Source organism: Bombyx mandarina, chromosome 04, assembly GCF_030267445.1.
Source record: "Bombyx mandarina strain Sakado chromosome 04, ASM3026744v2".
Classification (NCBI taxonomy): domain Eukaryota; kingdom Metazoa; phylum Arthropoda; class Insecta; order Lepidoptera; family Bombycidae; genus Bombyx; species Bombyx mandarina.
This window is the reverse complement of record NC_143211.1, coordinates 6,148,294-6,163,066: the sequence shown is the minus strand read 5'-3', so window position 1 is coordinate 6,163,066 and position 14,773 is coordinate 6,148,294. Positions and strand designations below refer to the sequence as shown.

The 14,773-nt window shown below is 34.8% G+C and overlaps 2 protein-coding genes across 2 annotated transcripts; both read left to right on the top strand.

The window, feature by feature from the left end:
* The first annotated feature begins 5,472 nt into the window (after window positions 1-5,472).
* Window positions 5,473-9,618, top strand: mei-W68 (meiotic W68). Its single transcript, XM_028184005.2, has 8 exons — window positions 5,473-5,837; window positions 5,923-6,097; window positions 6,518-6,661; window positions 7,071-7,264; window positions 7,701-7,846; window positions 8,221-8,358; window positions 8,987-9,161; window positions 9,394-9,618. Exons 1-8 carry the CDS (start codon window positions 5,591-5,593, stop codon window positions 9,531-9,533), a joined length of 1,359 nt encoding a protein of 452 aa, XP_028039806.2. The 5' UTR covers window positions 5,473-5,590; the 3' UTR covers window positions 9,534-9,618.
* Window positions 9,619-9,753: 135 nt separating this feature from the next.
* Window positions 9,754-10,695, top strand: LOC149503089 (uncharacterized). The gene has a single exon (XM_089727022.1). The coding sequence runs from the start codon at window positions 9,887-9,889 to the stop codon at window positions 10,451-10,453; it is 567 nt and encodes a 188-aa protein (XP_089583148.1). The 5' UTR covers window positions 9,754-9,886; the 3' UTR covers window positions 10,454-10,695.
* The last annotated feature ends 4,078 nt before the right edge of the window (window positions 10,696-14,773 follow it).

The following is a 14,773-nucleotide window of genomic DNA, read 5'->3' as shown; positions in this document are numbered from 1 at the left end:
GAATGCCAATTTGTTTATGCATAAGGCTCGTTTTCCTTAAAGGTTCATTAATAAATAAGTATTAGTAGGTAAGATTATAGTGAAATCATACAAGCTGACATAATATACGATAACTAGATTAGGATTCGTAGCCGCTTTTTGGCGGGAACGCTTGGCAGTCGAGTTTTTGTTTCTTGGGTTTTTACAAAAAATCCATTGACCTTTTAGTCAATTAATACAATTTTTTTGGAAGATACTTTGCTCATATCTCATTCAATTCCATGAAATTTCATTGATTTCATTTCATAATTAAATTTAATTTGCTGTATTTCCCGTTTCGTTCTACAGACATAGTTTCGACCTGTTTTAAATAATTAAGCAGTATGGTGTGTGATACCTTCGCCTTTCTTGTATCAGAAAAATGAAACTATTCTTACTATGTACCGATTTATAGCCGTACTTTTAACTGTATTTTTTTAATACGCGTCTCTTCCACTTCTAACATAATTTGCGAAGGTCTCACTGGCTAATTCACAAGACGATAACTTACAAATTGAATGCGAACAATAATATGCGTTAAATGAGCCCCCAGCAATTGAGACTTCTTTGAAGCAAATAATATGTATAAAATATTCGAATAGTTCTTGGTCGCAATTGTGGTATTGTTTTTGAACAATACGAAAAGTAGCCACTCGAATGTGAGAAACTGTTGCGATTCCAGCTACAAAGCAATGAACAGTTTAAGCGATTTTTAATATGAGATATATTTTTTATGGTCGTTTTTTTAATTTACTTCTAAGATGGGTGGCTGAGCTCACGGCCCACCTAGTGTTAAATTGTCACCAGAGTCCATGAACATCAACCATGTAAACTCCACCATGATACATGAGCTTAAAAATGGGCTGGGATTTGTCATTTACAAAATATTTGAAACTAGCGACCCGCCCTCGCTTCGCTTCGGAAACATCAAAACACACATGAAACAATAAAAAACAAAAAAAATAATTAAAAATGTAGCCTATGTTCATGAGGGACAATGTCGGCTTCTAATGGAAAAAGAATTTTTCAAATCGGTCCAGTAGTTTCGGAGCCTATTCGAAACAAACAAACAAACAAATCTTTCCTCTTTATAATATTAGTATAGATTAGTATAGATTACATTCTTTAAGATCACAACATCCAGGTCTTTGTAAACATACCTATTAGTGAATACATATTCATAAATTTTCGTTAATTCTAGACATAACTAAATCTATTTCTACAAGCTAATTTGGCGTATAATATGTTAATTTTATTGTTTCTCACATTTCGATTAGTTTACAGTTTTCGCGGTCCCGAATGACTCAACTGTTAATAAAAGTAGCAATTTTAAGCGCTTTTTCGAGAATGTATAGAAAGATAATCGTTGAAATATCACCTATTATTTTATTTCGAAATCGGAATTCAATAACAAAATATTAAAATAACGTTTGAGCAGTCAATTAGGCGGCAAAGTATCGTCCATCGAGATAACGCAATGGTGGCCCATTGTGGTCCGGCGCCCTGTGGCTCGCGACTGCAACCACTTCGGTCCGCACAATGAGAAAACACTGTTACATATTTTTATAACTGTTGTATTTAGTGACGCTTCGCTGGCTAGTTGAGAGCACGACATTATTGTGGGAAGCTGACGATTTTAAAATCAAATCGATGTTTTTACATGTTTTAGTATTTAAAAGGACCCAACAAAATTTGTTTTATAGTAGAGTCCAGAGATATTAAAGCAATCTAACGCCCATAAAAATGAACAAAATCGTTTATATCGATTTTAATCGTAGCTTTTAAAGTATTAAAGTTTTTTTTTTTTTTTACTCACAAACACGCCACGTTAACTGGTCCCGTGATAAGTTCGTAAAGAACTTGTGTTACAGGTACTAGATAACGGATATAAATGTAATTTTTTTATTATACACATACATATATTTAATATACATCCATAACCATGGAAAATACATTTATATTTATCATACAAATATCTTCCCTTGGCGGGATTCGAACCCGCGACCCCCTTGTGTAGTGACCATGTCACTTACCACTACACCAGACGGCCGTTAAGTTAAATCGGTTGACATTTAATATTTATGGTTTTCTATAATTTACTAAAAAATTAATTGCAAATAATTTTTAGCTATAAAGCGTTTTTAAAAACTGTAAATCATAGGCAATTCCATTGTTATCAGATTGATAAAAATCTCCTGCGATCGTGACAAAAAAAAATTATGGCGAATAACCGGGTGTAGCCCGCGGCGACCCAAGAATTGTTTCTTCACACCATCGTCAAAGAGTTGGGTCGTTTCGATCGAGTCGATAGATAAGTGCTTTCTCACCTCCCCGTGGTCGTAGAATCGCGAAAGGGTTGGAATAATTGCAACAAACAATTTGAAGGATTCATCGTGCAATTTGTATGGTATTTGTGCGGGCTGTCACCCGCTGATGCTATCGACGCGCCTTAGGGAGTCGCAGTTATGGCAATGGGAACTCTTTCCAATTGATATTTTCTCACACTTAGGTTTTCCTATGCCTAATTCTAAACGTATCTTCGGTTTATTAATTACTGAAAATAATCATATTATGCGTCCAAGTTTGAAGGTTGGAAGTTCAAAGCAATGTAGGTACTTATGTTGTAATGATTGATCTAGTTTCTTTAACTAAGTCAAATTACTTAAATTGAATTGGTTAGCTTGGGTTTTTTTTTATTGCTTAGTGGGTGGACGAGCTCGCAGCCCCCCTGGTGTTAAGTAGTTACTGAAGCCCATAGACATCTGCAACGTAAATGCGCCACCCACCTTGAGATAGAAGTTCTAAGGTCTCAGTATAGTTACAACGGCTGCCCCACCCTTCAAACCGAAACGCATTACTGCTTCACGGCAGAAATAGGCAGGGTGGTGGTACCCGTCCGTGCGGACTCACAAGAGGTCCTACCACGAGTAATTACGCAAATTATAATTTTGCGGGCTTGATTTTTATTACACTACGGTATTCCTTCACCGCGGAAGTCAATTGTGAACATTTGTTGAGTACGTATTTCATTAGAAAAATTGGTACCCGCCTGAGATTCGAACACCGGTGCATCGCTCAACACGAATGCACCGGACGTCTTATCCTTTAGGTCACGACGACATCAAACTTGACTTGGTTGGTGACTTCATTTGTTCGTATTTTAAAATACATTTTCATGCCCAATACTTTGCTGGTATATATTAATCGTATGTCTTTTATTGTACAGATTGCTGGAAGCACAGACTCGCCTGGTGTTAAGTGGTTACCGGAACCCATAGACGTCGTAACGTGAATGCCGTCGCCGAATTTGAGGTGCTCACACCTCAGTGCTCATACGGCCTCAGTCGGAACTGGATTTGTATAATTTAACAGTGATCCATCCTGCACATCGGTAACTCGGTTATTTCTAAGAAATAGGTAAGACCGTGGGTCTTATCCGTTTACGCGCTGCGACCTGTGAATACTTCAATATTAAACAGGGTGGAAATCGCCTTAATAAATATAAGACTCTCATTAGTCTCCACAAGCACTAAAATATTAAAGTTATTGATTTTACCAATAATACGCAAAATGTTATATTATTATTGTAAAGCATATAAACAAAAAACTTAACCAAAGTAGGAGACTAGTGGAATAGTTAAATATGTTATCGTTATAGCAAATTGTTCTCTGAACCATTAAGTATAGATCTATTTTAAGAATATTATGTATTGTTCTCATAAAACGTTAGGACTATAAATGAGCTACGTAAGCTAATCCCGTTTTCCTATGTTTATTTATATATTTTCGTCAATGTCGCCCAAAACACGTCATTACGGATCCTCCCGATCCATTAACGGTGCTTTTAGGCACCACAAGCACCGGTCACCGTCCTCGTCAAACCCGTCGCTTGTGATGAAGGGCTCGACGAGCGAATTAACTCATAGCACAGCCCACTGAGTTTTTCGCCGGATCTTCTCTTCTTCTTCATCGCTCCCTCATTGCTGAAGATCGTGACTCCATTTTAGCTTGTCGACTGTCAGCCTCCATCGGTTCCGGTCAGTTGCCTGGTGTAGTGCAGCGCTAAGTGGTCCGCTGGTTTGCTCGGAGATCTGGTCGGACCAACGTTTGGGGCTCCGGCCTCTAGGACGTTTTCCTTCTACTTTTCCAGTGACCATCAGACGTTCCAAGTTATCTACACCTCTGCGGGCAACGTGACCAAAGTAGCGCATTATGCGTTGCAGGCAGGTGGCAGACAGGCGTTGAGCGTTCTCCATTTTAAGCTGATGTAGGACCGAGATGTTCGTGCGGTGGGCTGTCCATGGAATCTTTAATAGGCGGCGCCAGCACCACATTTCAAAACGCGACCCACTTCTAAGTGGGTCGCGTTTCCGATCCGGTGGTAGATTCTGCGAAGCACTGCTCTTACTAGGGCTAGTGTTAGCAACACTTCCGGTTTGAGCCCCGTGAGTTCACCTACATGTTAGGGCGAAGCCGAAATAGCCTCCCAAGGCTATCAGCACAGGTAGAAAAAAAAACAACACAAAACATTGAAAAATTGACACTAAGTACATGACAGAGGTCACATCAATTATAGGTGCAATCGACAACGCAATAGTAGACAACGTATTGCAATTAGAAAAGTAAAAACACAATGAGTATTTTTAAGAAATATGGAATCCAGAATAATACCTTGTCACTAAGTAACATTTTTTTTAATATCTATTAGAAAACTTATTAGAAAAAAAAAATAGCTACTATTTATAATATTTAACTGATAGCTTTTGCGGCTCTGAAAAGGGATTTTTCTCGAGGTAAATGCAACTGAAACACGCATACGAACAACGTACGATCGTGCATCAGTTTTGTGAGAAGTTATTTTTATATAACTAAAATTTGATTACATTTGATTGATTATGATAATATTTAGTTGGGAAATGACCCGCGCCAGATTTTTCCTGTATGTTATTATACAATATTATTCCACAAGGCTTCTAAAATGTCAAAACTCGAAAGTCAAAATATGTTTAATTGATGTTCGCATCCATTATAATAAAATTAATAAGACATAAACATCGAGTCGTTGCAATATGTCACGTATAACAAAGCGCTGCGGTAACGGTCCGCGTCATTTGTCTACTGTAACCCTGTTATTTATTATCTCCTGCCGAAGAACGAGAACAAAAACCGGGCTCCTGTTAAATATTTGCCCTGAGACAAGAGGGGGCGATAATTCGAGGCTATTATGACGTCATTTCACGCCCTTTGTGAGGTCGTCACACCGTGTCATCTGCTCCTCGAGACGCCTGCCATGTCTATCTCTCGATTAAATCTATTGTAATTTTTTTCATGGGATGCGCCACCGACGTTGATTTTGTCCCGTTCGCTTGTTCGCTCGACTTCGCCATAAAAACGCTCAAGAAGCTGTCCCATTGTCTCGTGGCCCCTTTACGAGCTCTGTTTTGTGACGCTGTTATTGTTTGCGGTTGATAAACATCTCGCCACTAGGTAGGTAAGGATCATCGTCACTTTTACCGGTGATTTATTTTAATAGAGACCTTTTCGGTTGGTTTGTCGATTATTTTCGTTTTCAATGTCAGTTATAGGATTCCTTCGCAGGATGGAGCTAATTCATAAACAAGTACCGATGTTGAGAGACTTGGCATTGAATCCGGTCTTCTCTTTTAAACAAGATTTGAAGTTGATAGCGGCGATTGATAAATTAGCGGTCGATGGGAGATGCGATACGACTGAAAATAAAAATGTGCTAACGTTACCTGAACGTAAATTAGGATTCTCTGAAGTGCAGCAAATGCTGAAAGGATGCTGCGAGAATAAAGGTGTACTTGCTAATAATGATTTGTCTAAGATTAAAAGTTAATGATTTATAAATTATGATGAGATTCCGTAATTCTGTTTATTTAGCATTTCAGAAACTCGACATTAAGTTAGACGAAAAACATTCCATACGAAAATCTTTAATTAAAAAGGTCGAAGAAATTCTAAACGGAATCAACGAGGACGCTGAAAATGGGAATGTACCAAAACTAGTTATCAGGAATCAAAGACTTTGGAGTAATTGTGTTTATGATTTAGACCGGTAAATGGGGCTAAGCATTCTTAACCACACAATACCTATATTTTGCGAGGCTATTCATTTGTTCCATTAAACCCTTACTTCGGGTCCACTTAGTTTAGAATATCAAGGATAGTATTCTCAGATGATTCAACAGATTCATAGATCTGGCTCTGTTTAGAATCGAAAACCTCTTTTGAAGAATCGAAGTAGGAACGCTTGTTCGCTTATAAAATGAATATATACTTAGGTTTTAAGAATATACATGCCTTCTACTATTGCGTAGCGGATTAAAGCGTAGATATTCGAAAGAGGAAGTGACTAAAAATCCATAAATTACACAATAAAAAGCCGATTTATTCAAGCGATGGTTTTGTGACTGCAACGGTGATTTATAATTTGATTAAGTCTGTATCACATTAAGGGTATAGTTTATAATTTTAGAGTGACATTAAAATGTTTCAATGAAGCAAAGACAACAACAATAACTTACTCTAGTTCAGAAGACAAAACTAGATTTAACACGATCGTGTTTGTATTGACTAAAGTACACGAACTGTTAATTAAAAACCTAATAGTAACTAGAAGGTAAATATCAATGTTACTTTTGAGCTTAAAAAGTGATTTAACAGATTCTACATTATCTACAAATGAAGTTAAATAGACATAATGTCGTCTTATAGTCAGATCTAATACACCTAGAATTTAGACCTCATCAAAGCTGCGTTTTTGAGCCAAGATTTAATAATAAGTCTTTCTGTTTTATTAAGATGTAAATAAATTAGAATTATAATTAAATTCTGCAACAAAATAGACTGTATTTTTTAATGCAACGAAACGAAAGCTTTCGGAAAATATACTTATAATTTGAAATGACACGTTCGCAATACGATCTTAAGACACAGTTTATAAGACAGATGGCCGGCTTGTATTCAGTTATCAATTAAAATTTTAAGTAATAAAATCAAAAATCTTATTTCAATCATCTAATTTATAGGGAATTATTCTATCAAAATGTGATAAGACTGCGCAATCAAGCGAACCTTGACGTCGCAGTCAGAGATGTCTGTTGTTTGTTGGACACTCCGCCATGGAATCTCGGTATTGTAGCAACTGCTAAAGGCTTGATAGCTGGACCTCTTACTATTAAACATAGGGATGGATCTCTGACAGACTGCATGGCTTCAGGCGGTGAGTATGCTTTAATAATTTGGCCTCAAAGGTTTAGGTTAGAATTTTTAGAACCATTTAACAGTTAGGCATCGTATCTTAATTTTTTTCCACTGTAATGACGGTTTTTTCTTTGTTCGCGTTTTATCTTTGTACATTATTAATCAAATCGATTTGAGATTTTGTACAGTTACAATCGGTTATTCCATTGGCGTCACATATATTTTAATTTTCATTTTTAATTTAACTTTCAACATTAATATTTTAGAACATTTGAAGCTCAAGCGTAGGGTATTCGAATTACTAATAAGCTTTTTCTTCGTAATGCTTCGAAGTGGGCGGAAGTATCGTCTATGGGCTCCTCCACTTAATACCAGGTGGACAGGGTACCTCATGTGCTCTTCTATTGCCAATTAAAAACAATAATTACAGACAGATAAATACTTATGTTGCTCAGGGGTCCTACTTCCGCAAGACGTGAACGGAATAACAGAATTTCAGTCGACAGCAAAGTACATTTTGGTTGTGGAGAAGGATGCCATATTTCAAAAGCTACTCGATGAAGGAGCTTTGATCAGACTAGGTCCTGTTATTATACTTACGGTAAGAATTTCATTCCTGCTCTTCTTATACTGCCAATCTAAACGCACATAAAGATGTGACTTGCTTGTCATAAGTACGTTACTAATTAATGATGACTGATAGATCAGAATAAAGTAAAACGTTCAGATGAATTATAGATAAACTTGGACATTAGAAGCGTAAGGTTGGATATTTGCTAGATATTTACTGCTCTAGATTCAACGAAGCATTGCTCTTGCTAGGATAAATGTTAGCAACTACTCTCAAACTGAGCCTCGTGGACTCGCCTAACATCAACGCGAAGCCAGAATAGTCCCTCAAGGCAACTGGCGGTTAGGTAGGCAAAAATACTGCTCTGAAGGTCTGTGCGCTTATTAAAATATTTATTGTACCAGGGTAAGGGTTATCCGGACGTTTGTACTAGACAGTTGTTGTGTCGTCTATGCAAGGAATTACGTTTGAGGGCCCTGGCTCTTGTGGACGCAGATCCTCACGGCTATGAGATATTCCTCACATATAAATACGGTTCATTGGTAAGATTTTTATAGAATTTTCTAGATAGGAAATTTGAAGAATAATTAATCTGTAAAAATATTGAAGTATGTAAATTTATATGAGGTGCGCCAAAACTGTAAACATTAGAAAGAAAAGTGTTTTTTGAAACAGCTCTTTACGGATCTTATTTAAACGAAATCATTGTGAAATGTAAAAGGTCAACAGTGTACATGTGCTATGCCAAATAATATGATAAAAGCCATTGCAACTTTAATAATTTTAAGTCCAAAAAATATTTACATCTTTTCTAACCACAGAAACTTTACGTTAAAAATGTAATTTACTTTTTTTTTGTGTGTAATCCGCCAGTACTAAGCCTTAGCTCATATAAAATTAAAATAAATTCATCTATAAACAAATTTACTTCAACTAGGTGAAACACGAATTAAAAAATTCATGATATTTTTGCTGTTTCCATCAAATAGTGGTAATTCAACTCTAGTTTTCTACAAGAATGTAAAGGGAATTTAAATTAAAGTTTTCATTCAACCTTTAGAAGTATTTGTGTTTCAAAAACGGCTTCGCAAAGAATATTTTATGAATATTTTTTTCAATGAATTATAATTATTATTGTCATATTATAGATACTGTTTTCTTTCTAAACAGGCACAGTCGCATCTCTCGTCTTCTCTAGCCTGTAGTTCTATAGTAATGCTTGGGGCTCGTCACCATGACGCCATGACTCTCGCTCCTACTGAAGCGCGATTGGCACTCACTGAACGCGATAAAAGAAAACTATTATCTTTGTTGAAAAGACCTTATTTGGATAACAATAGTAACGGTGAGTAATTAATCTAAAATTAATGTACGGTTGTGAGTTTTCCCATGTCATTTTTCAATACTTATGAATACAAATTAATATTCGAATTATATTGATACGTAAATAATATTTTTTAAATGTTTCTAATAAATTAAATCACGCAAAAACTCAATTTTAAAACTCTTTTGTTCAGTAAATAAGGTTTAATGATACAAATTAAAATTACAAGTTGAATGTAACGCGAAAATTCCAGGAGGTCGTATTAGGGAAGAGCTACAAGTAATGCTATCTAGCGGTGCAAAGGCGGAAATAGAAGCACTCGCTCCGACCAATGGCGAGCTCTGTGACGCTTACTTACCTGCTAAACTTATACAAGGAGATTATTTGGGATAAAAATCTACCTTAAGCTTTTGTTTATAATGTTTATAATCTTTAAATGTAATTCTGATTAAAAACTATTTTTGTTATTAATAAAGTATCACTTCGTACTAAATTGTGCCGAGTTGTACGGTACCAATGTGGCGCCATCTCTTAGTGCGGACAAAATTTCTTTAAGTGTAACCCTTTTGAAGTTTGCAAGTAAAAAATCTAGATGGCGACAGACTATATCCAGTGACAGTTATCGTTAAAGTTCAATGGAAAATTGACATTTGACATCTAACCAAAATTTGTGGTGATTTATTTATTGAAATTCGAAAATGTACTAAATACTGCATGAAGCATGCTTCATTACTTATTGCTAGGTAATGTGCGACGCGACTCTATTACTTAACAATACAGTACTATACGAAATAGATATGGAGAATCAAAACTTGAACAACGAAAAGAGGTTCATCAATAAGGCAAGGTCACATAATACTGGACCGTCTCAGTTTGTTAGGAACGAACCGGTGAAGCGCAAATCCGTGTTACTGAACGAAACAATTAACTCCTTGGACTTGGCATTCGGAAGACTGAAGAAATGTAGACTATCGAATGGAGTGGGCCGTGCGAGTACTCCAGGAAGTCCTACAATACGTCATCGTAATGATATTTTAATGAACTCGAGTCGCGCTTCCACATTCAGCCACGGATTAGACAATATATCTTTAATGTCAATGAACTTCTCGCATTACGAACTAATGCGGAATTTATCACAAACGAATTCCAATTCAGATGGTACATTTAGTGGAAGTAATTGTAATACCGCAACGCGGCCTGTCGATCTGAACGAAAAAAACGAACATTTGGAGAGATATTTCCGTAGTGCGGAAATATGGAGTGATCGGAACTGCGGATCTAGTGGATTATTCTTTTTCGACGCAAAAAAATAGTTTCCGTGTATACAAATGAAAAGTCGAGATGAACGATTATGTAAATTTCAAAATTTTATTTAATCCAAAGAAAATTTACATTAACATAATGATATAAGAATTTACAAATCAAATATACCAATCTATACAACACTGTAACTCTTAGAGACGATAAGATTTATAACACTCATTAACAATACATAACATAGAATTTAGATATTTCTTTCTCTAGGGCCATCGAATAAATCACCGGATACAACAAATCTATTTGCGTTTTTATTGACGGTACATCGATGGGGTTGAGGTGGAGAGCCCATCGTGTTATTTGCATAAAACAGATACAATTGTTGTATCCCGTTTGCTAAATCTAACCGCTAAAAGAGCAATCCATGTGATTCTAATCGCAAAGCACAACTACGCTGATAAATCCGTACTTCACCTTCGTAAGTTATATATGAGAGATATACAATACGTTTTAGCTGCCATAACCATTATAGATATATGAAACGATTAATTGAGAAAAAATATCGAATAAATTTTTAGAATTTACGGTCATCAACATATTATTATGCATCTCTCAAAGGTACTTTTAAAAACAGAAAACCATTAGATCCGTTTTCTTCTATTGTAAGTCTCCAAAGAGATTGACTGAGGTCGCATTACTGGAAATTCTAAATTGTTAATTTGAACTTTAGTGTAAAAATAAATAAATGATGCCCCATCTTAAATAAAAATCGTTTATTGTTAACATGGTTCTTAAAATGAAGTCTATTCAACTGTTACTGCCACCCTAGTATCTAATAACATCGATAATCACGCAATTAAATAGATGGCAGTCTCAGCTTTGAATTTTAACTCGATTTGTTCTTAGTAAATTTGAGTACAGCTCAGCGTAGTTTGCAAGGACTAAGAAGCATATTTAATAAATAAAACCACACTGTCTAGAGGAAAGTTTTGACAATATAGCTTATACAGTTTTTAGTACAGGACAGAACTGAACAGGACCGGAATAATGACATAATTGACATGGTCATCACATAGTTCCTAATTTCCTGTTTCAAGAGTTAGAATAAAATACGGAAGCTATCGCTGGAAGACTAAAGGACTAGTTTTTTTAACTAAAGTGAACTAAAAGCGCATTGCGAACCGCCACGTCACATCGATATCTCATTTTGCTAAAATTACCAACAATGTACCAAAAAATGACGATTTAGTTTCATTAAAAATACTACACATTACCATTATTATTATTATTATGATTCGAATTGGTGTTATCCTCGGATTTTTTAACATTTTAACTAATAGATCATACGATGGATTGGAAGTTTTTTTTTTAGATCTATTTGCGTTGCTCTTTGCGCATTAAAATAAAATGATATATTTCTGCATAAACCTAAACATTTGAGTTGTAGGATTGAATTGCCTGTTCATAAGTTTTATTAATATCTACAGACAATCGAACTTGATCCGCTTGGCTTTAAGCATATACTACAGCCAATAGACTGAATGAAGCCCACAACGTGAAAATGGCCGGTCACGGGCAATGATCGGTGGATGTGTCATTACCTTGCAATAATAACTAACATAACCTCCACCAATAATTTTCGAATAAAGCAATATACATTTGCATAGCTAAGGTATTCAATCTTTGATAAAAAAATAATTTGAGCTCGGATGTACTAGGTTTTTAAATTGTAGCTTGGTGCTACTGAGTGTGGAGCATTTATTGTTCTTTTTTCACCTCGAAAGTCATCAGTGCACAGATTTTTCGTTCATAATTATTTAGAAAATATGCAATAAGTTAGAGCGGCATGAATAATTGCAGAACTTCCAAGTAAGCCTATTGGGGCTCAGATGCTTCATTTTTGAGATTCAGATGCTTCATGTCATAAACATTAACGTACATTTTAATATACTTTTTAAAGTATTTTACTAAATTTATTTGAAAGTCTAAATTTTTATTTTCATTAAACTTTGTTAAATTATGTTTTGTCGTCCATTAATAATTCTATTATATATTATAACGTATTTAAGTACTCTGGCTGGAGGAGATCGCATATGATAAATAAACTCGCCCTTTGTTTCCTTCTTTTTGCGCAATTTTGTTTTGTCTGCTACAATTCAGCAGGTTAAGTTAGTTAATTTAATTTAAATTAATTTAATTTAGTCTGTTAGTCGATCAATATGACAATTAATGTAATTAACTTAGCCTTTAGGAATATTTTAACTTGAAAGCGCAAAGAACAACGCAGCGTCCACTAGTAAGTTTGTATAGGTAACTAGAGAACGTTTCGCTAATGAAATAAATATTATATACGTGATGTAAAATTTAAAGCACCCGGTTTCCGAACTCTCTCGTAATTTATCTAACTATAAATTTTTAAATATGTCATGTGATGTAAGTACTACAGTAGCCCGTAATAATATATTGTCTATATAATTTGTTTTACAACAATTTTGGAGAACGAAGCAATACTGTTATTTCTCATGATGGAAGAATCATTGAAATATCTATAATATATTAACTTTAAACTTACAATAATTAGTTTATTAATTACAACGCATTCAATTTCACTAGGCCCTACTTTCAGATGGAGACATTAATCATTAATTAAATTTCAGTAGTAATATTTAATAATTTACTTATTAAAATTATGCAATACAATAATCACAGCATCCTTATGACCATAACGGCAATCGAAATTAAACTCATCGACGTATCGTATTTAATTAGTACAATGATTGTAAAATTTAGACCAAATTGGCAGTCTTCACAAACATGGAATGTACGATATGCGTCTATGCAGGTATCCGATAACACTTAACAAATATCGGCAGACGATTACCTCTATACAACAACATTTATCTATAGTCGGATTTTTAATTAGACGAAGCCAGCTGACAGTAGCTAATGTCACTTTGTGAAATAATGTTGCTATATTTAAAGTAATAGTGATGCGTTCAGTTCTCGTTCAATCACATAAATGAACAATGAGTGTGAAGAGTTACTCATTAATTTCAAACTATAAAAGAATATTATTTATATTTTACAATAAAATTGTATTAAAGTGATCCAATATAATAATATGTTACTAGTAGTATGTAACTACAATCAGTTTTTTTTATTTTCATTACCTATGTACCTATAATTGTTATATTTTATACATCTATAGTTTCAACTATATGATGCATTGGAAATAGGACAGTCTTACAAGCTTCCTCGCAATGTTTTTCTTAATGTTTAAAACACTCGGTATTCAGTACAGGTAGATACCATAGGAACATAATGTTTCGTCGAAAACTCGTTGGTATGTACAAAGCACGGCTAAAATTCGAACCCCGTGCCCGATATCGGCAGTTCGGCACACTAACTATTCACTAGACAATCGAGGCAATTTCATTAATTCAGGAGTTTTTTCAATCGTTCACTTTGTCACAACACTATTTTTATTTCATCAAAAACTGACAACACAGTAAACGTCAGTTTACTTCGTCTAATAAAAAATCCGACTATAGTAACGTCACAATTATAGTCAAAACAACAACATTTCTAATATTTTTTAACATATTAGCACTTCACCTCACGGCCTTCCATTAATACATCAATTTCCAAACTATAAATGTTTATGTTTTTTCTTAACTACTAAAATTTTAATGTAACTCAATGATCGATTTAATTAATAATTGTTTGTTTTTACTATTTTCGAGATAACCAACGTTCATCAAAATTATTAGGTTTCACTTGAAAATGTTTCAATAAAACCAAAGTCTTTTATGGTTTGTAACTTTATCTATTCTTTTACTTTTGAAGTTCACATTTGAAGAATATTTACAAACTCCAAGTTCTTTATATCCATAACTATACGTGATAACGAAACTGATCGTTTTAAGTAGTTGTAGCAAACGCTAACTGAGTGGATATGGCTCAAATTAACTATGGTTTTGATGTAATATAAACTCTTTGAACTATCGAAAAGTTAACATTTTTCTCTTACATTAGCCTGATTTTAGTTTTGTACTGTAAAATTTGTAGGCAGCGGCTTGGCTCTGCCCCTGGCATTGCTGAAGTCCATGGGCGACGGTAACCACTCACCATCAGGAGGGCCGTATGCCCGTCTGCCTACAAAGGAAAAAAAAAAAATCGAAGACCATAATACACTTACATTCCATTAATGAACTCAGTTTTAATCGAAATGTTATATGAAGTATTTAGATTTAACAATTAGACCGGTTTTAATTTAAATTTCATCACAAATCTTAATTAGTTTGAAATTTCATTTTTCTCGTCACCCTACGATTCAGTTTACGTGTGTTTCACGTTAAGAAAAAAAAACATTATTA

Coding starts and splice junctions, on each gene's coding strand:
- mei-W68 (XM_028184005.2), top strand. CDS start 5,591: ATGTCAGTTATAGGATTCCTTCGCAGGATGGAGCTAATTCATAAACAA. Junction 6,662..7,070: donor AACCTAATAGTAACTAGAAG/GTAAATATCAAT, acceptor TCTAATTTATAG/GGAATTATTCTATCAAAATG. Junction 9,162..9,393: donor TTTGGATAACAATAGTAACG/GTGAGTAATTAA, acceptor CGAAAATTCCAG/GAGGTCGTATTAGGGAAGAG.
- LOC149503089 (XM_089727022.1), top strand. CDS start 9,887: ATGTGCGACGCGACTCTATTACTTAACAATACAGTACTATACGAAATA.